The sequence below is a fragment of the Anomaloglossus baeobatrachus genome, chromosome 7, assembly GCF_048569485.1.
Source record: "Anomaloglossus baeobatrachus isolate aAnoBae1 chromosome 7, aAnoBae1.hap1, whole genome shotgun sequence".
In the NCBI taxonomy this organism is placed as follows: Eukaryota; Metazoa; Chordata; class Amphibia; order Anura; family Aromobatidae; genus Anomaloglossus; species Anomaloglossus baeobatrachus.
Genome location: NC_134359.1, coordinates 284,113,784 through 284,140,494, shown reverse-complemented (window position 1 = coordinate 284,140,494; position 26,711 = coordinate 284,113,784). Strand labels below are relative to the sequence as shown.

At 51.1% G+C, this 26,711-nt stretch overlaps 1 protein-coding gene across 1 annotated transcript in view; it reads right to left on the bottom strand.

The window, feature by feature from the left end:
- LOC142246739 (astacin-like metalloendopeptidase) overlaps positions 1-26,388 on the bottom strand; it is a 48,169-nt gene extending 21,781 nt beyond the window's left edge. Inside the window, exon 1 of the mRNA XM_075319791.1 lies at positions 26,139-26,388. Coding sequence (XP_075175906.1) covers positions 26,139-26,388 — 250 coding nt within the window. The remainder of the gene's footprint in view (positions 1-26,138) is intronic.
- Between the last annotated feature and the right edge of the window lie 323 nt (positions 26,389-26,711).

The window sequence follows — 26,711 nt, the reverse complement described above, 5'->3', positions numbered from 1 at the left end:
TTTATGGCCTATCTTTAGGATAGGTCATCAATGTCTGATGGGCCAGGGTCCAACACTCCGCACCCCCGCCGACCAGCTGTTCTTCTTGGTGCCGGCGGTGGCAGCAGCAGGCAGCCGGACAGGCTCAGTTCTGGAGTTGCCCCATTCACTGAGAGCGGCCAGGTACTGCACATTCACCTCTTATTGATTTCAATGGGGGGTGGATGTGCAGTACCTGGCCGTGGTGGCTATCAGAAGCCAAGGCAGCTCCAGAACTGAGCATAACCGGCACCGGGAACAGCTGATTGGCGGGGAAGGGGGGGGTCGGACAGTGGCCGATCAGACATTTATGACCTATCAATGTAAAAGTAGTGGACAACCTCTTTAACCACGATGATGCCGCAGGTAATTTCGGCAGCAGCATTTAAAGGGAACCAACCATCAGGATTTTCATATATAAAGTAAAGCCGGTGCTATACTGGTGCTAGGATGCTGAATTTAACCATACCTTTTGTTCTGAGATTGGATGTTTTTTTTCAGAAATATGTGCAAGTAAACTTCCAGCAATGTACTGTTATTTGATTGACAGGTGCAACAGGAAGAGAACATGTGCGTCGCGTCTTGCTGTCTATTCCCACCCCTGTCTGTCTACCTGCGCCAGAATTAACGTCTATGACGGAGACAGGGGGAGGAAGGCCAGACAGGAGTGGGAATAGATAGAAAAACCTGACGCACATATTCCCTTCCTGTTGCACCTGTCAATCAAATAGCAGTGCGTTGCTGGAACTTTACTTGCACATATTTCTGAAATAAAACATCCAATCTCAGAACTGAAGGTATGCCTGGATTCAGCATCCTAGCACCAGTATAGCACTGGCTTTACTTTATATATGAAAATCCTGATGGTTGGCACCCTTTAAGAGGTTGGACATAGAGGGGTGTCCTTCTGTGTCTGCCATGTTTGCACAAATATCAAACCCAGGTGTAAAACTCCCACCTTGCAATATATTGTACATGAAATTGTAGGTTCGTGCCCCCCAGGGGGACCAATAAAAAATGTAAAGCTTACCAGGGGCGTCCGCCATGTCTCTTCTGTTCCTTTCAAACAATATCTGCGAAGACACAAAAATATCAATACCGTAATGTGGACTGTGATGTTCTTCTCTAAATGGATGGAGATAAGCGGACGCCTGGCACATCTTATCTCAGAAAGGACATTTCCAATACATTTTTTCCTTAATGGTAAATGCCAGATAATATCTATGGACATGAAATAGTCGCAAACAGACGTGATATTTACCAAAAAAGGGAGATAAGTGGCTGCCAAAATACTGGATACCGCTTATCTCAGTGATAATGGAGACTAAACCCCTCCACCCCATCAACAATGGAGATAATCAAAGGTTCTCCCCATAGCTCCTCAGTCCATACTCTCTGGCTGGGGCTTATCACTTAGGAAACAAAAGGATCAACAGTCCGAAATAGGAAAAGTGGAGTCAGAGGCCTCCATACATCTTAAATGTCAAATTTTCCTATCTTCTTCTTGTTTTCCCCTGATTGGACATGTCCCTATAGACATAAGATAGCTGAGAAAATGGAGATTAATTGGTGCCAGAAGCAAAAAAACAAAGGATGGATCCAATATACGGGAGTTCCTCCTTATGGGAACCATCAATCTGTCCTCAAGAATGAAAGTTTCGATGGAATCCATCATAAAGAAAAAGTGGAACGCACCTACATTCCCCAAATTTTCTAAGAACCCAACCAATTAATGCCCCCACAAATTCTTACCGGGGATGGGAAACTTATTCCCACACAGCAGAGGGCGACCAGCAGTAGACCCTTCATTGTTTTGATGATGAAGCTCTTGAGATGTCTACACAAGTTCTTCAGTGACTACGGGCCCATACTACATACATATGACTTGTTCTACTCTTTATATACCCCCGACAGCCCCCTAAACACACCCTTACCTCCACTTTGATGCTTAGTGTCTTCTTGTATAACAACTTCAACGACTTATTTTATTGTCCCAGATATTCACGGAGATAGACTCCTCATCTGCTCAAAGCATCCTGTAATTAGGAGATTGAGCAGGTGGATTTATCAGTCCATCATTGACTCCGGTCACGTCCCAATGTAGATACTAATTTAAGATAAAGCTGCCCACGGGCTTTTTATGAGGGTCTATCCCAGAGATGCTAATTGTGAAGAGATGACCCCTGAAATGATCTTCCTACAAAGTCCAAAAACACAAGCCACAAAGATAAGGACAACCCAAAAGTTTCAATTATATACTGGGTAAAGTGAGGACCCTCATTCCCATACCTTATTAATTCTAGTTCTGTGAAATAGGTTTTATCTCTAAAAATGTGGTCGGACCAATGGTGAGTCCTTGGTTGAACCAATGGTCCTTCGTCAGTAGGAAAAAACCTTTCTCGGACTACTGTTACCAGATAAGGAACTGGTCAACAGAGAGCGCATGCAATAGAGACAAAGTCCTGCACCACTCTATCCACCTGAGTTACCTTGTGCAGTCAAACCACGTGTGGAAGTCAGCTCCAGGCTCGGAGAAAATCGGGTTTAAGCGTGCTGGTCAGAAGATAAGGAGAAAATCCAATATTGTCCAGAGTAGAAAGAAATCCAACCGCAAACAGCTTCAGTGCCGGGGGTACTTTATTGGAAAACGAGGTGCTTCATAAAAATGGCGGGATGGGACCTAGATGCGGGATCCCTCACCTGAGGACGACGGCTGTTTCATCTGCCAATCAGGCGAAACGGCCGTGGACCCGTGGAAGCCTGATTGGCAGGCGAAACGGCCGTCGTCCTCAGGTGAGGGATCCCGCATCTAGGTCTCATCCCGCCATTTTTATGAAGCACCTCATTTTCCAACAAAGTACCACTGGTCAACAGAGAGCTTCGTATCACCTAAGTCAGAATCCCCTGGAAGCGGCTTGGACAATAAAAAGGATCGGTCATCGGAAATCTGTCTTGCCTTATCCACTCTCCCCCAAAATCTTGAATCAGAGGAACGCACTGTAATATACACCACCAGCCAATCAGAGACCAGCAGCTGACGTCTGCATACCCATCATGAGTGGTGCATGGCAGTGGTGTCATATGCCGTCCATGATGGGTATGCTGAAATCAGCTGCCGACCTCAATGCCAGCTATGGAAGAGGATGCCACAAGTCACGGGAGTGGGGGAAGGTAACAAGATTTTTTTTTTTTTAAATGTGTCTGAAAATAATGGGGGACATAATTACAAGAAGGGGCCCAGGATGTGGGACATTATTATAGGAAGGGCCTAGGATGGGGGACATTATTACAGAAAAGGGCCCAGGATGGGGGACATTATTAGAGGTAAGGTCCCAGAATGCAGAACATTATTATAGGAAGGTGCTCAGTATATGGACATTAATTAACAAAGGGGCCAGGAAGGGGAATATTGTTACACTTAAGGGCCAGGATGGGTGACATTATTAGAAGAAGATGCCCAACATGTGGACATTTTTTAATAAAGGGGCCAGGATGGGGAACATTATTACAGGAAAGGGCCAGGATGGGGGACATTATTACAGGAAGGGGCCAGGATGGGGGACATTATTACAGGAAGGGCCAGGATGGGGGACAATATTACAGGAAGGGGCTAGGATGGGGAACATTATTACAGGTAAGGGTCAGGATGGGGGACATTATTACCAGCAGGCATCCAGGATGGGGGACATTATCACAGGAAAACAGCAGGATGGGGGATATTATTACAGGAAGGGACCACAATGGGGTAAATTATAACAGGAAGGGGCCCAGAATGGGGGCATTATTATGGGAAGGGGCCCAGGATGGAGGCATTATTACAAGAAGGATACGATGGGGACATTATTATAGAAAGGGGCCAGGATGGGGACATTATTATTGGAAGGGGACCAGGATGGGGAACATTATTACAAAAAGGGGCCAGGATGGGGGACATTATTACAAAAGGGGCCAGGATGGCGGAAATTACTACAAGAAGGGGCCAGGGTTGCAGGCATTATTACAAGAAGGGGATCAGGATGGGGGATATTATTACAGGAAGGGACCAGGATAAGGATACATTATTACAGGAATGGGCCCAGGAAGGGGGGCATTATTACTACAAGGGACCCAGGATGGGGAATATTATCACAGGAAAAGGCTAGGATGGGGGATATTATTACAGGAAGGGGCCCAGGATGGGGGGCTTTATTATAGGAAGGAGCCCAGAATGGAGGGCATTAATATAAGAAGGGGCCCAGCATGTGGACATTATTTAATGAAGGGGCCAGGATGGGGAACAATATTACAGGAAGGGGCTAGAATGGGGAACATTATTACAGGAAAGGGTCAGGATGGGGGACATTATTACCAGCAGGCACCCAGGATGGGGGACATTATCACAGGAAAACAGCAGGATGGGGGATATTATTACAGAAAGGGACCACAATGGGGTAAATTATAACAGGAAGGGGCCCAGAATGGGGGCATTATTATGGGAAGGGGCCCAGGATGGAGGCATTATTACAAGAAGGATACGATGGGGACATTATTATAGAAAGGGGCCAGGATGGGGACATTATTATTGGAAGGGGACCAGGATGGGGAACATTATTACAAAAAGGGGCCAAGGATGGGGGACATTATTACAGAAGGGGCCAGGATGGGGGAGATTACTACAAGAAGGGGCCAGGGTTGCGGGCATTATTACAAGAAGGGGATCAGGATGGGGGATATTATTACAGGAAGGGACCAGGATAGGATACATTATTACAGGAATGGGCCCAGGAAGGGGGACATTATTACTACAAGGGACCCAGGATGGGGGATATTATCACAGGAAAAGGCTAGGATGGGGGATATTATTACAGGAAGGGGCCCAGGAGGGGGGACATTATTATAGGAAGGAGCCCAGGATGGAGGGCATTAATATAATAGGGGGCCAGCATGTGGACATTATTTAATGAAGGTTCCAGGATGGGGAACATTATTACAGGAAGGGGCTAGGATGGGGAACATTATTACAGGAAGGGGTCAGGATGGGGGACATTATTACCAGCAGGCACCCAGGATGGGGGACATTATCACAGGAAAACAGCAGGATGGGGGATAATATTACAGGAAGGGACCACAATGGGGTAAATTATAAAAGGAAGGGACCCAGAATGGGGGCATTATTATGGGAAGGGGCCCAGGATATAGGCATTATTACAAGAAGGATACGATGGGGACATTATTATAGAAAGGGGCCAGAATGAGGACATTATTATTGGAAGGGGACCAGGATGGGGAACATTATTACAAAAAGGGGCCAGGATGGGGGACATTATTACAAAAGGGGCCAGGGTTGCAGGTATTATTACAAGAAGAGGCTCAGGATGGGGGATATTATTACAGGAAGGGACCAGGATAGGATACATTATTACAGGAATGGGCCCAGGAAGGGGGACATTATTTCTACAAGGGACCCACGATTGGGGATATTATCACAGGAAAAGGCCAGGATGGGGGATAATATTACTGGAAGGGGCCCAGGATGGGGGGCATTATTATAGGAAGGAGCCCAGGATGGAGGGCATAAATATAAGAAGGGACCCAGCATGTGGACATTATTTAATGAAGGGGCCAGGATGGGGAACATTATTACAGGAAAGGGACAGGGTGGGGGATATTATTACTAGAAGGCCCCCATTATGGGGGATATTATCAGACGAAAAGGCAAGGATGGGGGATATTGTTACATGAAAAGACCGGAATGGGGGACAGTATTATAGGAAGGGGCCCAGAATAGGGGACATTATTATAGGAAGGGGCCCAGAATGGGGGACATTATTATAGGAAGGGGCCCAGAATGGGGGACATTATTATAGGAAGGGGCCCAGAATGGGGGACATTATTATAGGAAGGGGCCCAGAATAGGGGACATTATCACAAGAAGGGACCAGGATGGGGGACATTACTACAGAAAGGGGCCCACTCAGATCAATACCGGACATACCTTCATGATGTTATGCAGTGCCCTTAGTCCGCAAAAACATCACGGACACGTGAACAGCCCTATAGACTACACAAGGTTCAAGTTCTCTGCATGAAAAACATGGATAGCACCCGTATCCAAAAAAAACCCAGGAATGTCTGAATGAATCCTAACTCAAGATATACTATGGCCTCATATTTATAATCTTTTGTCATTTTTACATGGGAAGACAATGGTGACACCTGACGTTCATAGGATCATTCATCAGACTGGAGCAATCGCAACGTCAAGCTCAGCTCCCCGGTGTTGCAAAACCACAGACTATCAATATTTAGGGTTAATGGTAATAAGTTAAAAAAAAAAAAAACGTTTGAGCACCCCTGACCCCCTCTACTGCCTGACAATGGGTCTCGCCATCTTCTATTGTTGGCTCTGTTATCTGCAGTCGCAGACGCTTCGTCTTCTCCGTGAATCCTGTAATTAGACTTCTCTACAGGTGGATTTCCCAGTAGATTATGGAATCCATTATCACACAAAGTGGACACTAATTTAAGAAATAGTGGCCGTACTGGATTTTTCGGTCAGTTCTTTCCCTGGAGTGCTAATTTTAGGAAGTGCTGATTATGAGATGACCCTGACTATCTTCCTACAAATCTATCTTCTTCCAAATCCAAAAATAAAAGCCATAATAAATGCCCTGGTACACAGTAAAAAAAAAGCCCAATGGAGGATTTAGCACTCCACAGACCCAGACTCTCCGCTGCCCCTTCATATCAGGCCTCGTTCAGACTGGTGTATTTTTGGTCTATGTTCTATTTGGTGGCCTATCTGCTTGTGCACATAAGCAATAAATATCAGAGTATACACAATTCTGTTTGGTTTTAGGCGACCAGAGCCTCAGGGGCGGCACAACACCATCTGAACCAAAGAAGTTTATTTTGGTCTCATCAGACCACAGGATGGCTCTAGTAATCCATGTCCTCAGTCTGATTGTCTTCAGAAAACTGCGGCTTCCTTGGCCATTATCTTTAGAAGAGGCTTCCTTCTAGGACAACAGCCACGCAGAGCAATGTGATGCAGTGTGTGGTGTATGGTATGAGCACTGACAGGCGGACCCCCCACCCCTGTAACCTCTGCAGCGTGCGGTTATGGTCTGAGCACTGACGGGTGGACCCCGAACCCCTGTAACCTCTGCAGTGTGCAGGCGTATGGTCTGAGCACTGACAGGTGGACCGCTGTAAAATCTGCACTGTGCGGTGTATGGTCTGAGCACTGATAGCCGGGCCCCCCACCCCTGTAACCTCTGCAGTGTGCGGCGTATGGTCTGAGCACTGACAGGTGGACTCCCCAACCCCTGTAACCTCTGCAGTGTGCGGTGTATGGTCTGAGCACTGACAGGCGGACCCCCTACCCCTGTAACCTCTGCAGTGTGCAGGCGTATGGTCTGAGCACTGACAGGTGGACCGCTGTAAAATCTGCACTGTGCGGTGTATGGTCTGAGCACTGATAGCCGGGCCCCCCACCCCTGTAACCTCTGCAGTGTGCGGCGTATGGTCTGAGCACTGACAGGTGGACTCCCCAACCCCTGTAACCTCTGCAGTGTGCGGTGTATGGTCTGAGCACTGACAGGTGGACTCCCCAACCCCTGTAACCTCTGCAGTGTGCGGTGTATGGTCTGAGCACTGACAGGCGGACCCCCTACCCCTGTAACCTCTGCAGCGTGCGGTGTATGGTCTGAGCACTGACGGGTGAACCCCCAACCCCTGTAACCTCTGCAGTGTGCAGGCGTATGGTCTGAGCACTGACAGGTGGACCCCTGTAAAATCTGCACTGTGCGGTGTATGGTCTGAGCACTGACAGGCGGACCCCCCACCCCTGTAACCTCTGCAGTGTGCGGCGTATGGTCTGAGCACTGACAGGTGGACTCCCCAACCCTGTAACCTCTGCAGTGTGCGGCGTATGGTCTGAGCACTGACAGGTGGACTCCCCAACCCTGTAACCTCTGCAGTGTGCGGTGTATGGTCTGAGCACTGACAGGTGGAGCCCAACCCTATAGCCTCTGGAGTGTGTGGTGTATGGTCTGAGCACTCATAAGGCGGACCCCCCCACCCCTGTATCCTCTGCAGCGTGAGGTGTATGGTCTGAGCAGTGACAGGCGGACCCCCCACCGCTGTAACCTCTGCAGTGTGCGGCGTATGGTCTGAGCACTGACAGGCGGACCCCCAACGCTGTAACCTCTGCAGTGTGCGGTGTATGGTCTGAGCACTGACAGGCTGACCCCCCAACGCTGTAACCTCTGCAGTGTGTGGTGTATGGTCTGAGCACTGACAGGCGGACCCCCCACCGTTGTAACCTCTGCGGCAATGCTGCCAGCACTATCACAATAACAGTTGCACTCAACAAGAGGGAAAAAAAACTAAAGGATGCACAGAGTGGACACAGGAATGTGAACATACATTTCTGCTTAGAAAAAAACATGAAAAAATTAGATACCTAGCAGATAAAATGGCCAATTTTATTTGAGCCCAGTTACCACGTCACAGTGTACCTCTCAACTGGGTCCTAACCTAGTGAATGCCTCTCTTTTTTCTCAATCCTGACCTTTCATATGTGACGCCCTGGACTAGCCAGGACGTCCCAGGTAGTCCCACACCCCCCCCTTAGTAAGGTGACAGCAGTCAAACCACAAAGCTTTGTCACCTCCCTCCGGGTTTGATGTCCACACCAGGGGGCGGAGCCAGGCGGTTGGCTCCGCCCACCGAGGAGTTCACAGGCCCGGAGGTGGGACAACAGTAGATTAGTCTTGACAGTGGAGTGGAGTCAAGTCCAAGGGCAGACCTGTGCTCAGGCCTGCCATAGTCTACACCAGGTGTCTGGGTTGGAGCCCAGTCACCTCTGGCAACGAGGCAGATGGTGGTGGCCGCCTGCAGGAGCTGGGATTACAGCCGGTGGAACCATAGGGACCGGGGACGGACGGTGGCCCGCCGGTACCGAACCGGGGAACCGATTGGAAACCAGAGCACTAGGAGGGGTACTCAGACCCAGTACGAGGCCCAGAAACAACTGGGCTGAGTCAAATCAACTGATTGAGGACTGGACTTTAGGACCTTTCCCATATAAGACCCAACTGAAGACAACAGCCCAACCATAGGGGTAAAGCCACCGCCAAGGCATAGAGACCCGAGGGGCCAGCGTCCGCGGGCAAAGAGGGCTCTCCCGACACATAACAAGCCGGGGAGCGGACTACCATTGCTCAGGCATAGCAGTTGTGATTTCCACACAAGAGAGGTGCAGGAGAAAGGCGGAAACCACCAACCTGTTAAGGGGAAAACAGCAGCCGGCTGCGGGCACCGTTCACCATCTTGTTTGGTTTACCAGAGACTCCAGCATGTTTATCATAGTGAGTACACCAGTGCCTCTGGGCCGCGCACCACGCCGCACCGCACTAGCACCCAGCACACATCCATCCCCTCGCCTCAGCACCTCCCTCGGGCCTCGGGACCATCATCCCCCTACCCACGGAGGAGGTCAACACCAAGATGCGCAACACCATCCCCGGGAGCCTAGTCAACGGCAGCGGTGGTGTCCATCCATTCACCACAACCCGTGGGTGGCGTCACGAACTTAAATCCCCCTACAAACCACCGCGGCTCCGGCCGTGGATCTCCCCCACCGAAGTCCCTATGTGTAGCGCCAACTCCCTTTCAGAGCGACGTAACCCCCGGGTCCGTGAAGAGCTTGAGCCACCCACCGTACAAGCACGGATGTGAGCGGCTCGGCAGCCGGCCGACCCCCGGGGCGGTACACATATATGGCTGGAAAAGGAGTGATGTACTGCAGGATGGGCTGAGGAGTGATGTACTGCAGGATGGGCTGAGGAGTGATGTACTGCAGGATGAGCTGAGGAGTGATGTACTGCAGGATGGGCTGAGGAGTGATGTACTGCAGGATGGGCTGAGGAGTGATGTACTGCAGGATGGGCTGAGGAGTGATGTACTGCAGGATGAGCTGAGGAGTGATGTACTGCAGGATGGGCTGAGGAGTGATGTACTGCAGGATGGGGCTGAGGAGTGATGTACTGCAGGATGGGCTGAGGAGTGATGTACTGCAGGATGGGCTGAGGAGTGATGTACTGCAGGATGAGCTGAGGAGTGATGTACTGCAGGATGGGCTGAGGAGTGATGTACTGCAGGATGGGGCTGAGGAGTGATGTACTGCAGGATGGGCTGAGGAGTGATGTACTGCAGGATGGGCTGAGGAGTGATGTACTGCAGGATGGGGCTGAGGAGTGATGTACTGCAGGATGAGCTGAGGAGTGATGTACTGCAGGATGGGCTGAGGAGTGATGTACTGCAGGATGGGCTGAGGAGTGATGTTCTGCAGGATGGGCTGAGGAGTGATGTACTGCAGGATGGGCTGAGGAGTGATGTACTGCAGGATGGGCTGAGGAGTGATGTACTGCAGGATGGGCTGAGGAGTGATGTACTGCAGGATGGGCTGAGGAGTGATGTACTGCAGGATGGGCTGAGGAGTGATGTTCTGCAGGATGGGCTGAGGAGTGATGTTCTGCAGTAATGTCTGTATGTAACAGGATAAGAGAGTTAATGTTTTATGCAAAACATGAGAACAGAACAAAATCGTCAGATGGTTTGTTGTGAGGTCCCTGCCCCCTGTGTCCTGCGATCCCCATAATAAAGGTTGTTGGGGTCTTTTATATATTTATTGTACATAGTTTTTGTCTCAGGCTGTATGACACCAGACGCGGCCGCCATCACATCTCCAGGGGTCTCTTGGATTTCTAAAAATTCATAGTTTTTGTCTCAGGCTGTATGACACCAGACGCGGCCGCCATCACATCTCCAGGGGTCTCTCCTAGGTTTCTAAATATTCAGAGTTTTATTTAGTTCAATATCTGTCACTCAGTTTCCCCAGAATCCTCGGTGGCCGATCTGCGGCTCCAGAGCTGTGAATTGGGGGCGGCATCGATCGCACATTTGCCTTTTATAGAACTAAGTCCTCTGCTTTGTAACTAGACGTGAAAACTGAGACATATGTGCGCCGCTGTTTTCAGATGATGATGATGACGGCCGGGATCAGAATGGAACGTTCATGTCTGTTCTCACTGTGGTGACATCATAGGTTTATGACATCATGGAATATGCAAATTATAGCTGACCACCCCGATGACTACATAAAGGGGCGACACTCAATTGCCTATGTCATCACTTTGTGATGTCACAGTGATCAAAGGGTCTAAAAATCCGCTCCTGAGAGCCTAACAGCCATTATACTTCATAAAGCAACAGGACGATGGACCGAGCTACGCAAGCAAGAAAGAAGAAAGAGGAGCCCTGGGAAAAGAAACCGTGGAGCCCCTGGATTATACACCGTGGAGCCCCTGGATTATACACCGTGGAGTCCCTGGATTATACACCGTGGAGCCCTTGGATGGAGTCCCTGGATTATACACCGTGGAGCCCCTGGATTATACACCGTGGAGCCCCTGAATTATACACGGTGGAGCCCTTGGATTATACACCGTGGAGCCCCTGGATTATACACCGTGGAACCCTGCACCTTTACTGCCTTTTTGGATAGTAACCAGGATAGGAACGCCCCACGACGCAGGACCGGGAGCATCGTGAGAACCTGGTGACCGTATCACTGCTCGTTATCCGCTAATGTCATGTAATCCTTTGATGGGCAATTTATCAAGGCTGGAGCTTTTCTGCGCCGACCTTCATGACGCGCCCCTATTTTACACCAGTGGTGGGGAACCCCAGTGATGTCTGCGCTCCCCCCAGTGATGTATGCGCTCGCCCCAGTGATGTCTGCGCTCCCCCCAGTGATGGCTGTGCTCCCCCCAGTGATGTCTGTGCCCCAGCCCCTCTTGCAATGTGTGTGCACCCCCTTGTGGTGTCTGTGCCCCAGCCCCCCTTGTGGTGTCTGTGCCCCAGACCCCCTTGTTTGTCTGTGCCCCAGCCCCCCTTGTGGTGTCTAGGCCCCAACCCCCTTGTGGTGTCCGTGACCCAGCCCCCCTTGTGGTGTCTGTGACCCTGCCCCCCTTGTGGTGTCTGTGCCCCAGCCCCCCTTGTGGTGTCTGTGCCCCAGCCCTCCTTGTGGGTGTCTGTGCCCCAGCCCCCCCTCGCGGTGTCTGTGCCCCAGCCTCTCTTGCGGTGTCTGTGCCCCAGCCCCTCTTGTGATGTGTATGCCCCCAACGTCTCCTGTCATGTGTATGCCCCCTGCGTCTCCTGTGATGTGTATGCCCCCAACGTCTCCTGCGATGTGTATGCCCCCAACGTCTCCTGTGACTTACACATTCCATTGGAGATGCTGGGGGCATATACATCAGATTGGAGATGCTGGGGGCATATACATCACAGGTGGGGCTGGGGGCATTTACATGTCTCCAGTCCCTTGTGTGATGTATGTGCCCCCAGTGTCACCTGTGATGTATATACAGTTCGAAGGTGTATGCCAGTGTTCCTTTGGAGTGTTTTGCTCCAAGTCTGTGCCAGGAAGCCTTTTTGAGCTAATTGCCTCAGAAAGCTTCTAACATTTAGGAAAGTAGTGTTAGTTAGAGTTCATTTTGGTGAGGGTGCAAGATTGAAATCTAGGGTTTCTTTGGAACCTGAAGGATAGAGAGTCTAGTGCCAAGTCTGTCTGAGGAAGCCTTTTCCAACTGAAGGCCTCAGACTGGTCCTAACAAGAGAGAGTAGCATTAAATAGTTTTTTTCAGTAAGGGTTGATTCAACCACTCTAGCATCAAGCTCGCTCCTCCGGCCAGCAGCTACTCTGTAGATGCAACCCTGGGCCTGTGGAAAGTATGGAAATAAGCTACTTAAAGCCATTTTTTAAATTTTAGAATCTATCTAAGGCCATCAGCTCAAAAAGCCTTCCTCTCACAGACCTGGCACAAGCCACTCCAATCTGCAGGTCCAAAAGGAACCCTGGCCTTCACCAATAGCCTTGTTCAGGAGTGTAATGGTGAAGGCCAGGGTTCCTTTTGGACCTGCAGATTGGAGTGGCTTGTGCCAGGTCTGTCCGAGGACGCCTTTTTGAGCTGATGGCCTTAGATAGATTCTAAAATTTAGGAAAAAGGCTTTAAGTAGCTTATTTCCATTAGGGTTATTTTAAAGTGTGAGCGATGAGATGATGGATCTCTCCGCCACATTATCTTACGGTCATGAAGGCCTGTGCTCCTTTCATGACTATTTGCAGGTTATTGGCACTAGGTTATGGGACGTTGATCCAGGGAAATAGTCTGATTGCCGGATGTGGAGTCGGGAAGGAATTTTTCCCCTAATATGGGGCAATTGCCTTTTACCTCATGGGGTTTTCGCCTTCCTCTGGATCAACACATTAGCTTTTAGGCTGAACTTGTGTCTTTCAACCTTAAGGCTATGAAGCTGTTCCTGGGGCCGACGGCCTCAGACAGATCCCAACATTCAGGGGAAAAAAGGTTTAGTTAAAGAGGGAGAAATTAAAAGTAAAGCTACAGAGACATAAACTAAAATCCCCAAAAATGTATAAGTTCCAAATAATATAATATAGAGCAAAAGTATTATCCTGTCCGGTCCCATGTCAGGGCATTAGTCTGTGATCTGGGCAGATTAATGCTGTTGCTTTTGTATATTAAATTGGAAATTTTGGGGAATTTTAGTTTTCCTGTAGCTTTGCTGTTAATTTTAGGGTAGGGACTCGCAAGACATGAGGACCCTTGACGTGGGTTGCGAGCTTTGTGTATTTTGGCCAAAATATCAACCAATGCCACAGAAGTTATATATTTTTTCCATGTTATATTTATTTGTATACAGGCGCTGGGCTCTTCATGTGTGTGACCAGCGCCCTATACAAGCCTTATCTAATACTGAGGAGTCGCCCCCTCCATGAATCGGGAGGTTGTGAGTGGTGGTCTCATCAGTATTTTGCCTCCATCTTTAGTTCAGCATTTTCTGTGACCCGGGCAGGTAAATTCTGCTGCCCCTTTTTTGTTATATTGCATTTATGAAATTTTGGGGAATTTTAATTCTTTATTCTGTGGCTTTTGCTTTTAATTTTATCAAAGGGACTCACAAAACAATGAGGACCCTTGATGTGGGTTGCAAGGTTGTGTTTATTTGGCTAAAATATCGACCAATACCTCATATATTAATCATATATATATTATTTTGCACATGATATATACGGTATACTAGCTGTAGTACTCGATATTGCCAGGGATAGTAACTGTCTCTCTCTCATTGTCCCTCTCTCCCCGTCTCTGTCTGTCTACCACTCTGTCTCTGTGTCTCTTTCCCCGTCTGTCTCTTTCCCTGTCTGTCTCTTTCCCTGTCTGTCTCTTTCCCCGGTCTGTCTCTTTCCCTGTTTGTCTCTTTCCCTGTCTGTCTCTTTCCCTGTCTGTCTCTTTCCCTGTCTGTCTCTTTCCCTGTCTGTCTCTTTTCCCTGTCTGTCTCTTTCCCTGTCTGTCTCTCTTTCTCACTTATACATCTATTCTGAAGAGATGACCTCTGGATATGATGTGGAGCTCGTGCACTCGGCTTCTGTGGTCAGCCATGGTGAGGCTTGGTCTGAGTGGATCCTGTCTTGTTATACCGCTATATGGTCTTGGCCGCCGTGCTGCAGCTCAGTATAAGGGTGGTGATAATCTTCTTATAGCCAAGTCCATCTTAATGTAGAGCAACAATTCTTTTTTTTCAGATCCTCAGAGAATTCTTCCCCATGAGGAGCCATGTTGATCTTCCAGTGACCAGTATGAGAGAGTGTGTGAGAGATAACACCAAATGTAACACCCCTGCCCCCATTCACACCTGAGACCTTGTAACACTAATGAGTCACATGACACCAGGGAGGCAAAATGGTTCATTGGGCACAATTTGGCCAGTTTCACTTAGGGGTGTACTCACTTTTGTTGCCAGCGGTGTAGACATTAATGTCTGTGTGATGAGTTACACTGTTATTCAAGCTGCACACTGACACTGTACATTGTATCACAGGGTCAGATCCCCAGTGCTGTCCTAGGAAAAGATTAACTGCCCACCCCTGGCCTAAGGGGACCCAAAGATCCGTCCTCCTCATGAGAAGACATCAACATTATAAATGATCCGGGAAGATTTATTTTACACAGGAAAGCTGTCCTGGTGATAATCTTATAATCACAGTGTCTGCGGTGACAGGGCATTGTCCCGGTGGGAATTTTCACCTCCATTGTTGGATGCAATCTCCATGATTGTGGTGATTAGCACCCGAGAGCCGATACATACCGCAATCACTGCGATCACTGCAACAGTATCTCACCACTGATCTCACTCATCACTATAATTATTGGCCAATTACCAAAGTTGTTATCTGATAAACTGTTCTATGGACTGAAAGCTTCACTGTTGTCATCATATTTGAAAAATAAAATAAAATTGAGGGTGAAGAAAAGAAAGAGTTAGGGGTATAAGGGGGCAAGGGTAGGAGCTGTACACAGGCTGTAGAGCTTCACCAGGCAGAGGTAGGGTCTGTACACAGGCTCCAGAGCTTCACCAGGCAGAGGTAGGGGCTGTACACAGGCTGTAGAGCTTCACCAGGCTGAGGTAGGGGCTGTACCCAGGCTCCAGAGCTTCATGAGGCAGAGGTAGGAGCTGTACCCAGGCTCCAGAGCTTCACCAGGCAGAGGTAGGGGCTGTACCCAGGCTCCAGAGCTTCACCAGGCAGAGGTAGGGGCTGTACACAGGCTGTAGAGCTTCACCAGGCTGAGGTAGGGGCTGTACCCAGGCTCCAGAGCTTCATGAGGCAGAGGTAGGAGCTGTACACAGGCTGTAGAGCTTCACCAGGCAGAGGTAGGGGCTGTACCCAGGCTCCAGAGCTTCACCAGGCAGAGGTAGGGGCTGTACACAGGCTCTAGAGCTTCACCAGGCAGAGGTAGGGGCTGTACACAGGCTGTAGATCTTCACCAGGAAGAGGTAGGGTCTGTACACAGGATGTAGAGCTTCACCAGGCAGAGGTAGGGGCTGTACACAGGCTGTAGAGCTTCACCAGGCAGAGGTAGGGGCTGTACACAGGCTCCAGAGCTTCACCAGGCAGAGGTAGGGGCTGTACCCAGGCTCCAGAGCTTCACCAGGCAGAGGTAGGGGCTGTACACAGGCTCCAGAGCTTCACCAGGCAGAGGTAGGAGCTGTACCCAGGCTCCAGAGCTTCACCAGGCAGAGGTAGGAGCTGTACCCAGGCTCCAGAGCTTCACCAGGCAGAGGTAGGGGCTGTACACAGGCTGTAGAGCTTCACCAGGCAGAGGTAGGGGCTGTACACAGGCTGTAGAGCTTCACCAGGCAGAGGTAGGGGCTGTACACAGGCTGTAGAGCTTCACCATGGCAGAGGTAGGGACTGTACACAGGCTCCAGAGCTTCACCAGGCAGAGGTAGGAGCTGTACCCAGGCTCCAGAGCTTCACCAGGCAGAGGTAGGGGCTCTACACAGGCTCCAGAGCTTCACCAGGCAGAGGTAGGGGCTGTACACAGGCTCCAGAGCTTCACCAAGCAGAGGTAGGAGCTGTACACAGCCTCCAGAGCTTCACCAGGCAGAGGTAGGAGCTGTACCCAGGCTCCAGAGCTTCACCAGGCAGAGGTAGGGGCTCTACACAGGCTCCAGAGCTTCACCAGGCAGAGGTAGGGGATGTACACAGGCTCCAGAGCTACACCAGGCAGAGGTAGGAGCTGTACCCAGGCTCCAGAGCTTCACCAGGTAGAGGTAGGAGCTGTACCCAGGCTCCAGAGCTTCACCAGGCAGAAGTAGGGGCTGTACACAGGCTCCAGAGCTTCACCAGACAGAGGTAGGAGCTGTACCCAGGCTCCAGAGCTTCACCAGGCAGAGGTAGGAGCTGTACACAGGCTGTATAGCTTCACCAGGCAGAGGTAGGGGCTGTAGACAGCCTCCAGAGCTACACCAGGCAGAGGTAGCAGCTGTACCCAGGCTCCAGAGCTTCACCAGGCAGAGGTAGGGGCTCTACACAGGCTCCAGAGCTTCACCAGGCAGAGGTAGGGGCTGTACACAGGCTCCAGAGCTACACCAGGCAGAGGTAGGAGCTGTACCCAGGCTCCAGAGCTTCACCAGGTAGAGGTAGGAGCTGTACCCAAGCTCCAGAGCTTCACCAGGCAGAGGTAGGGGCTGTACACAGGCTCCAGAACTTCACCAGGCAGAGGTAGGAGCTGTACCCAGGCTCCAGAGCTTCACCAGGCAGAGGTAGGGGCTGTACACAGGCTGTAGAGCTTCACCAGGCAGAGGTAGGAGCTGTACCCAGGCTCCAGAGCTTCACCAGGCAGAGGTAGGAGCTGTACCCAGGCTCCAGAGCTTCACCAGGCAGAGGTAGGCGCTGTACACAGGCTCCAGAGCTTCACCAGGCAGAGGTAGGAGCTGTACCCAGGCTCCAGAGCTTCACCAGGCAGAGATAGGAGCTGTACCCAGGCTCCAGAGCGTCACCAGGCAGAGGTAGGGGCTCTACACAGGCTGTAGAGCTTCACCAGGCAGAGGTAGGGGCTGTATACAGGCTCAAGAGCTTCAACAGGCAGAGGTAGGGGCTGTACACAGGCTGTAGAGCTACACCAGGCAGAGGTAGGGGCTCTACACAGGCTCCAGAGCTTCACCAGGCAGAGGTAGGGTCTGTACAAAGGCTGTAGAGCTACACCAGGCAGAGGTAGGGGCTCTACACAGGCTCCAGAGCTTCACCAGGCAGAGGTAGGACCTGTACACAGGCTCCAGAGCTTCACCAGGCAGAGGTAGGGGCTGTACACAGGCTGTAGAGCTTCACCAGGCAGAGGTAGGAGTTGTACCCAGGCTCCAGAGCTTCACCAGGCAGAGGTAGGAGCTGTACACAGGCTGTAGAGCTTCACCAGGCAGAGGTAGGAGCTGTACACAGGCTCCGGAGCTTCACCAGGCAGAGGTAGGGGCTGTACACAGGCTGTAGAGCTTCACCAGGCAGACGTAGGGGCTGTACACAGGCTGTAGAGCTTCACCAGGCAGAGGTAGGGGCTGTACACAGGTTGTAGAGCTTCACCAGACAGAGGTAGGGTCTCTACACAGGCTCCAGAGCTTCACCAGGCAGAGGTAGGGGCTGTACACAGGCTGTAGAGCTTCACCAGGCAGAGGTAGGGGCTGTACCCAGGCTCCAGAGCTTCACCAGGCAGAGGTAGGAGCTGTACCCAGGCTCCAGAGCGTCACCAGGCAGAGGTAGGGGCTGTACACAGGCTGTAGAGCTTCACCAGGCAGAGGTAGGGGCTGTACACAGGCTCCAGAGCTTCACCAGGCAGAGGTAGGGGCTGTACCCAGGCTCCAGAGCGTCACCAGGCAGAGGTAGGGGCTGTACACAGGCTGTAGAGCTTCACCAGGCAGAGGTAGGGGCTGTACACAGGCTGTAGAGCTTCACCAGGCAGAGGTAGGGGCTGTACACAGGCTGTAGAGCTTCACCAGGCAGAGGTAGGGGCTGTATCCAGGCTCCAGAGCTTCACCAGGCAGAGGTAGGAGCTGTACCCAGGCTCCAGAGCTTCACCAGGCAGAGGTAGGAGCTGTACCCAGGCTCCAGAGCGTCACCAGGCAGAGGTAGGGGCTGTACACAGGCTGTAGAGCTTCACCAGGCAGAGGTAGGGGCTGTACAAAGGCTGTAGAGCTACACCAGGCAGAGGTAGGGGCTCTACACAGGCTCCAGAGCTTCACCAGGCAGAGGTAGGACCTGTACACAGGCTCCAGAGCTTCACCAGGCAGAGGTAGGGGCTGTACACAGGCTGTAGAGCTTCACCAGGCAGAGGTAGGAGTTGTACCCAGGCTCCAGAGCTTCACCAGGCAGAGGTAGGAGCTGTACACAGGCTGTAGAGCTTCACCAGGCAGAGGTAGGAGCTGTACACAGGCTCCGGAGCTTCACCAGGCAGAGGTAGGGGCTGTACACAGGCTGTAGAGCTTCACCAGGCAGACGTAGGGGCTGTACACAGGCTGTAGAGCTTCACCAGGCAGAGGTAGGGGCTGTACACAGGCTGTAGAGCTTCACCAGGCAGAGGTAGGAGCTGTACACAGGCTCCGGAGCTTCACCAGGCAGAGGTAGGAGCTGTACACAGGCTGTAGAGCTTCACCAGGCAGAGGTAGGAGCTGTACACAGGCTCCGGAGCTTCACCAGGCAGAGGTAGGGGCTGTACACAGGCTGTAGAGCTTCACCAGGCAGACGTAGGGGCTGTACACAGGCTGTAGAGCTTCACCAGGCAGACGTAGGGGCTGTACACAGGTTGTAGAGCTTCACCAGACAGAGGTAGGGTCTCTACACAGGCTCCAGAGCTTCACCAGGCAGAGGTAGGGGCTGTACACAGGCTGTAGAGCTTCACCAGGCAGAGGTAGGGGCTGTACCCAGGCTCCAGAGCTTCACCAGGCAGAGGTAGGAGCTGTACCCAGGCTCCAGAGCGTCACCAGGCAGAGGTAGGGGCTGTACACAGGCTGTAGAGCTTCACCAGGCAGAGGTAGGGGCTGTACACAGGCTCCAGAGCTTCACCAGGCAGAGGTAGGGGCTGTACCCAGGCTCCAGAGCGTCACCAGGCAGAGGTAGGGGCTGTACACAGGCTGTAGAGCTTCACCAGGCAGAGGTAGGGGCTGTACACAGGCTGTAGAGCTTCACCAGGCAGAGGTAGGGGCTGTACACAGGCTGTAGAGCTTCACCAGGCAGAGGTAGGGGCTGTATCCAGGCTCCAGAGCTTCACCAGGCAGAGGTAGGAGCTGTACCCAGGCTCCAGAGCTTCACCAGGCAGAGGTAGGAGCTGTACCCAGGCTCAGGAGCGTCACCAGGCAGAGGTAGGGGCTGTACACAGGCTGTAGAGCTTCACCAGGCAGAGGTAGGGGCTGTACACAGGCTGTAGAGCTTCACCAGGCAGAGGTAGGAGCTGTACCCAGGCTCCAGAGCTTCACCAGGCAGAGGTAGGGGCTGTACACAGGCTCCAGAGCTTCACCAGGCAGAGGTAGGGGCTGTACACAGGCTCCAGAGCTTCACCAGGCAGAGGTAGGGGCTGTATACAGGCAGTAGAGCTTCACCAGGCAGAGGTAGGGCTGTACACAGGCTGTAGAGCTTCACCAGGCAGAGGTAGGGGCTGTACACAGGCTGTAGAGCTTCACCAGGCAGAGGTAGGGGCTGTACACAGGCTGTAGAGCTTCACCAGGCAGAGGTAGGGGCTGTACACAGGCTCCAGAGCTTCACCAGGCAGAGGTAGGAGCTGTACCCAGGCTCCAGAGCTTCACCAGGCAGAGGTAGGGGCTGTACACAGGCTCTAGAGCTTCACCAGGCAGAGGTAGGAGCTGTACCCAGGCTCCAGAGCTTCACCAGGCAGAGGTAGGAGCTGTACCCAGGCTCCAGAGCTTCACCAGGCAGAGGTAGGGGCTGTACACAGGCTGTAGAGCTTCACCAGGCAGAGGTAGGCGCTGTACACAGGCTGTAGAGCTTCACCAGGCAGAGGTAGGCGCTGTACACAGGCTGTAGAGCTTCACCAGGCAGAGGTAGGGGCTGTACACAGGCTGTAGAGTTTCACCAGGCAGAGGTAGGGGCTGTACACAGGCTGTAGAGCTTCACCAGGCAGAGGTAGGAGCTGTACCCAGGCTGTAGAGCTTCACCAGGCAGAGGTAGGGGCTGTACACAGGCTCCAGAGCTTCACCAGGCAGAGGTAGGGGCTGTACACAGGCTGTAGAGCTTCACTAGGCAGAGGTAGGAGCTGTACCCAGGCTCAGGAGCTTCACCAGGGAGAGGTAGGGGCTGTACACAGGCTCCAGAGCTTCACCAGGCAGAGGTAGGGTCTGTACACAGGCTGTAGAGCTTCACCAGGCAGAGGTAGGGGCTGTACCCAGGCTCCAGAGCTTCACCAGGCAGAGGTAGGAGCTGTACCCAGGCTCCAGAGCTTCACCAGGCAGAGGTAGGAGCTGTACCCAGGCTCCAGAGCTTCACCAGGCAGAGGTAGGAGCTGTACCCAGGCTCCAGAGCGTCACCAGGCAGAGGTAGGGGCTGTACACAGGCTGTAGAGCTTCACCAGGCAGAGGTAGGGGCTGTACACAGGCTGTAGAGCTTCACCAGGCAGAGGTAGGGGCTGTACACAGGCTGTAGAGCTTCACCAGGCAGAGGTAGGGGCTGTACACAGGCTGTAGAGCTTCACCAGGCAGTGGTAGGGGCTGTACACAGGCTCCAGAGCTTCACCAGGCAGAGGTAGGGGCTGTACACAGGCTGTAGAGCTTCACCAGGCAGAGGTAGGGGCTGTACACAGGCTGTAGAGCTTCACCAGGCAGAGGTAGGGGCTGTACACAGGCTCTAGGCTTAGGCGCACCCTGAAGACCCCCTATAGGTACACCACTACTGTTCCCATTCTTTATGGGAAAGAAAGGCAGTGAGACCATATGTCTGAGAAAAAATTCTGTGGAGAGGGGGAGACTATGCTGAATGGATCCAACTTCTTACTTCTAAATAGGCTTTATACCAGAGACATGGGCTACTTGTCACACTGGGCACGGGGAAGTACCAAGCGAACGGCGAAAGAGAAGGGAAAGGGAACCCTGTGTCTAGGCAAGGGGGAGATGGTGACCCCTAACCAAACCTACTGCTGGTCCCCAATGTCCCTCACCACGCCATATAGGGTCCGCACCTATGCGCCGAGTCGGATACCTGACCCGAGAGAGAGAAAGAGAGAGAGGGAGAGAGAGAGAGAGAGAAAAAAAAACGGATCCGGATCCTGCACCCCGAATCCCAGGTACTGGTCGGACTCAGATCAGGCTCTCAAACAGTGCGGATCCGGATTTTGCGGATCCGGGTCCGCTCAACACTACTCAAGAGGAATACTGTTAATCAGCAGCTGGATGGAAGGAGAGCTCCACTGGGTCCTAAAGGGGAAGAGATAAAAACCCAGCAAGAAAGCCACCTAGTATAAGAAATACTAACAGCATGAACAATAGAAAGTCAGGGAACATTTTGCGCAGCCAAACGCTGTGACCTTCTATTGCCAGAAACCACTACTGTATAGTTTTGCCCTGGTTTTCAAAACTTTTGACATGATATAGAGACATGTCAGACGTTTTGGTAAGTAGGGGTTCAGATGCTTAAATACCCACTGATTGCTAAAATAAAGGATCAATAGCACTCAATGGACTATTACTTCTTTACGGGACTTAACACAGGTTCAGTAGTAGAAATATAGTATTTAGCGTTTCTGTTTCTTCGTTTTCTCCATCATTCCTTGACACGACATATCCAAACCCTCTCGGCTCCACTTCATCCACCTGTGAAGCCACCTCTTATAGACAGTTTACTCCCTCTTGGTTTCTGGTAGTTTTATGGACACTGGATAGGATTCAGAACTTTGATGAATATCTGCATGTAAATGAAGTCAGGATGCTGATTGATTTAGCCCCTGCAGTCGTATACCGAGGATGGATTCACACCGGTCAATTAGGAACAAGTGCTCCTAGGAGAGCTCATTCCCCCATAACTGACCTGACAGGCTTACAATTACCTGACGAACAAGAAAAACGCTCGATCGTAGAGTGAATCGACCTTTAACTTTTCTTAAAAATCATAATTCTCGGCAGCACATTGTCCTGTGTAAACAGGTGCTGCCGAGAACCTTGATATCCATGTAATGATTGTTCTATGCTTTTGGTCCATCTTAACAGGATATTAAGCAACTACCAATCAACTTACGGTTGTTTAATGGTCACGGAGCACATGGAGCACTCTTATTTTTTGAATAGTCTAAACTTTTCCCAAAACTCTGTGTACATAGCCTCCCTCAACACCAAAAATGTTACTATTAGACGCTGGTGTGTACAATGAGGCCAGTAACAGGAATGTTACCCTGTGTACAATTGTAAAATATCTAATAAGGAGATCTCAAAGGTCCACAGTGTTGTACCAAAGTTCATGCTAGAGTCGCCATGTAGCTGTCACAATGTGTCTGCAGAATAACGAGGGACAAGGGACCCTTGGCTATCCACAACCTCAGGATTACTCCTAATGGTGGAGATGCCTGAGTCCCATCCTGGTTATTCTCCTGATCAGATCTAATCTGTTATCTCCCCCCAGGGAAGGAGGGGCAGGAGCGCGATGGTAACACATATTAAGGCAGACGGGGAAAAAAACCAACACTTAAGGCCCTGTCACACACACAGATAAATCTGTGGCAGATGATCTGTGGCAGATGATCTGTGGCAGATGATCTGTGGCAGATCTGTGGCAGATGATCTGTGGCAGATGATCTGTGGCAGATGATCTGTGGCAGATCTGTGGCAGATGATCTGTGGCAGATGATCTGTGGCAGATCTGTGGCAGATGATCTGTGGCAGATGATCTGTGGCAGATCTGTGTTTGCAGTGAAATTGTGGACAATCAGTGCCAGTTTGTGGCTGTGTACAAATGGAACAATATGTCCATGATTTCACTGCAACCACAGATCTGCCAAAGATTTATCTGTGTGTGTGACAGGGCCACTGCAAACTCAAAGGAATAAATAGTAAGAGACTAAGGAGAAAAGCAAGAGCAGGAAGGTAGCAACAAAAAGACAACAAGGGTTAACACCATAACCGCTCACAGCAATAATGCACATCAACCACCAGAAAGTCTGGATTACAACACCTCTCCAGACCAGTATAGAGAAGCTATAGCTGGCATTAATGGAAGAGTCCAGCCAACTTGCATAGGAGGGGAGTGAACATCATTGGCTCCCCCATAGCATGTGATCAAAGAGACTAACAAGCAACCCAGTAAAGATTAACTCTTGATAACCTGCCTATGTCTGTGGGTCGATGCCCGTGTCTCCCTGACCTGATCACAGACCACAGAGAAGTTAGCAGGCAGAGTACCAGAATCTGGAGTTTTCACAGATCCTGACGCCACCATGACAGTTGGCGATACCTGCAAAAATCTTCTTGTGACAGTAGCCATAGGGCGGCTTTGCACGTTGCAACATCGCACGTGCGATGTCGGTGGAGTCAAATTGAAAGTGACGCACATCCGGCGTCACTTTCGACATCGTAGCGAGTAAATCCTAGATGATACAATTAACGAGCGCAAAAGCGCCGTTATCGTATCATCGGTGTATTCTCCGACATTTCCATAATGTAAAAGAGAAGTATAGATATCTGGTGATCTGTCCAGGTCTGTGATTCTTTCTATTAATGGAAACACATACAGTAACAACCCTTACAAGGGAGAAGGGAGCTGTCATACCCGTGCGACAGTACCTAAGTCTGGATTTCCTTCTAGTCGGGGTCTAGGGCAACTATTCAGATGACCACTAAAGTTTCGAACTAACAACATGTGGACGGACGCAATAAAAGGAACGTGGTGCTGCCTTGGGTGACCAAGAAGAGTACAGGAGGATTTCTGTGGCTGTTGAGGTAATAGAAAACAACATATTTGTGAGAAACTGCCATCATTGTGTATAAGGATAGCGTGGCTTGGAGAAGGCCACAAAAGATAGTGTGGCGCCCAGCATCTGGTTGCCACAACAGCATTGCCCCTCCAAAGGGTTAATGCTGAGCCTGGAGGTAATTGGGGAAGTCTATTGGCCAGTAAGTACCAACATTCAACACCGTTTCTCCCTCGAGCCAGCAGAGGGAGCTCTAAACCTGGAGTTCCAGGGAGCACTTCCTTAAGCTCTGACCTGAGGGAGGAGTTAAGTAGTCTGTGAGGGAAGTTCAAGGAGAGAGGAGCTGAGTAGTACGGTCTTGTGAGCTGGGGTGTGGAGCTAGGTGAGCTCAACCCAGGAAAGCAGGAGCCGTAGCGAGGCACGTAGAGAAGACGCTAGAGGAGGACGGGTCAGAACCTGTTCGCCTCAGAAGAGCACGCAACAGATCATCAGACGTCGGAGTCTGTGGTTGCCAGGGTGTAAAACCCTTCCCTGGTAGCCGAATCCGACGGGTAGGAGGGCTGCAGGTCCCCTGGCCCCATAAAGAACCCGAAGGTCCAGCTGCATCACAGGGGCCCGGTGTGGACTCCAGCAGAGAAGCACCAGAGAGGGCCTGCGCAGCCTACCACACGGGGAAAGGGACGAACCACCGGTCCCAGCAGCAAGAGGGCCACTGCTAAACCAAGATTTCAGGGTCCTGTAGAAGCAGAGAAAGAGGAGGGCATAGGCCTCATTACTCAACTGGCCAAGGAGATAACCCCAGGTAGTTCCAGGCCGACTGGATCATCTTTACCACCTGTGACAGTCTCCCAGGACTAAACTGTTGCCAAGTAAAAGAAAAGAAGGTAAAGAGACTGTTGTTTGTGTCGGTTCTATATACTACCTGATTGGCCCTGCACCGCCCCCACCATTGCATAGACTTTCATAAGCACCAACGGTTGCCCCGGGGTACCGCTCCACCTGTAGGGAGCAGAACCATCCCAGCTGCCATTACATCAGCCCCGGAGGCCCTGTCCAGCAGCGGCGGCTCCACAGCCGCAATCCACAGGTGGCGTCACAAAACTTCCATAAACTTAATTATAATCACCATCCCCACAGCCGTCATATTAGTTGACCTCGCCAGGGTCACTGAGCCGGGCCCTGCCACCGCTGACTACCCCCGGACTAGTCCGGCCCGGCACCGGGTGTCCCAGAGCCCTGGGGTGGGCGAGTCAATAGCGTGCACGCAGGCCCTGGACTGTGAACATCTCACATGGGAACAGTCTGGTTGTCACTGGTGTGTGACAAGAACCCGCCTGTGTGCTGCAGACACTGAGGTGCGGTGTCCAAGGAACATAAAGAAGTCCATCAAAGACTGAAAGAAGCAAGGATCCAGGTCCACGTTATCTGACCAGAAGCAGACCCCGAAAAGAGGCCGTCTCCTATGACAAATGCATTGTGTCAGAGATGTGGATGACAAAACAGATTGTCCTTTATTGAAGATCAAGTACAGAAAGAGGCACAATTGATAGACATAAGGATCCTTCTCTGCCAGAATTGATCAGTGGTCACCACCACAGAGCTCTCAGCTGGGCCTGCCATTATTTGATGATGGCCTCTTGCTTATGGGACAGAGCCATAATGATAGCCCTCGTCAATAGATAGTAAGCCAGGTGCCTGATCTTGTTCTGGCCACTCATCCCAATTGTTCTCAGACAGGATGGGTCTGTCTTGTAACGTCAGCAGAAAATAATTCCCCCCCCCCCCCCCCCACAAACTCTTCATCTTGAGGATATCTACCAGCTCCCTCTCCTGGCCTTAAAGTGTGAAGTCGCAAGGCAAAGTAGTCCCTTCTCAAAACTCGCCGAGTCACATAGTTGTTTTGGCCAGTGCTATGCTCCTTAATGGAACCAAAGCTCCTTTCAATATCAAGAATGATGACACTCCTTCTGAGGAATTGCTTCTCGAGGCGTTCGGCATGAAGTCCTTCAAGCCACTCCAACACGGAATACTCGGTAAACTCCACCTCGGACTTCAGGTTGCAGGACATTCTCTTGTGTTCTCGGACTATAATATTTGTCGCCGCAGACAAAATCTCATCTGATGTTTCTCTCAGGCAAGATGGATCAATAAGCCTTAGTTTTCTTCTACTAATCTTCTACAGCTGGCTAAACTGTTTCATAGGTCCTTGCACACTCAAGGCACAGTGGCCTTCAAGACTCTCCTAGTTGCACAGTACCTTCTAGTTTGCTCCCAAGAGGCGTTCACACATCATATTCTCCTCTCTTTTCTTCAGAGGACAATCAGACATATCCACTGCTATCTTCTTTCCAGTTGTCCCCCTCTAACAGCATCTACCGCCAAAACACTAAA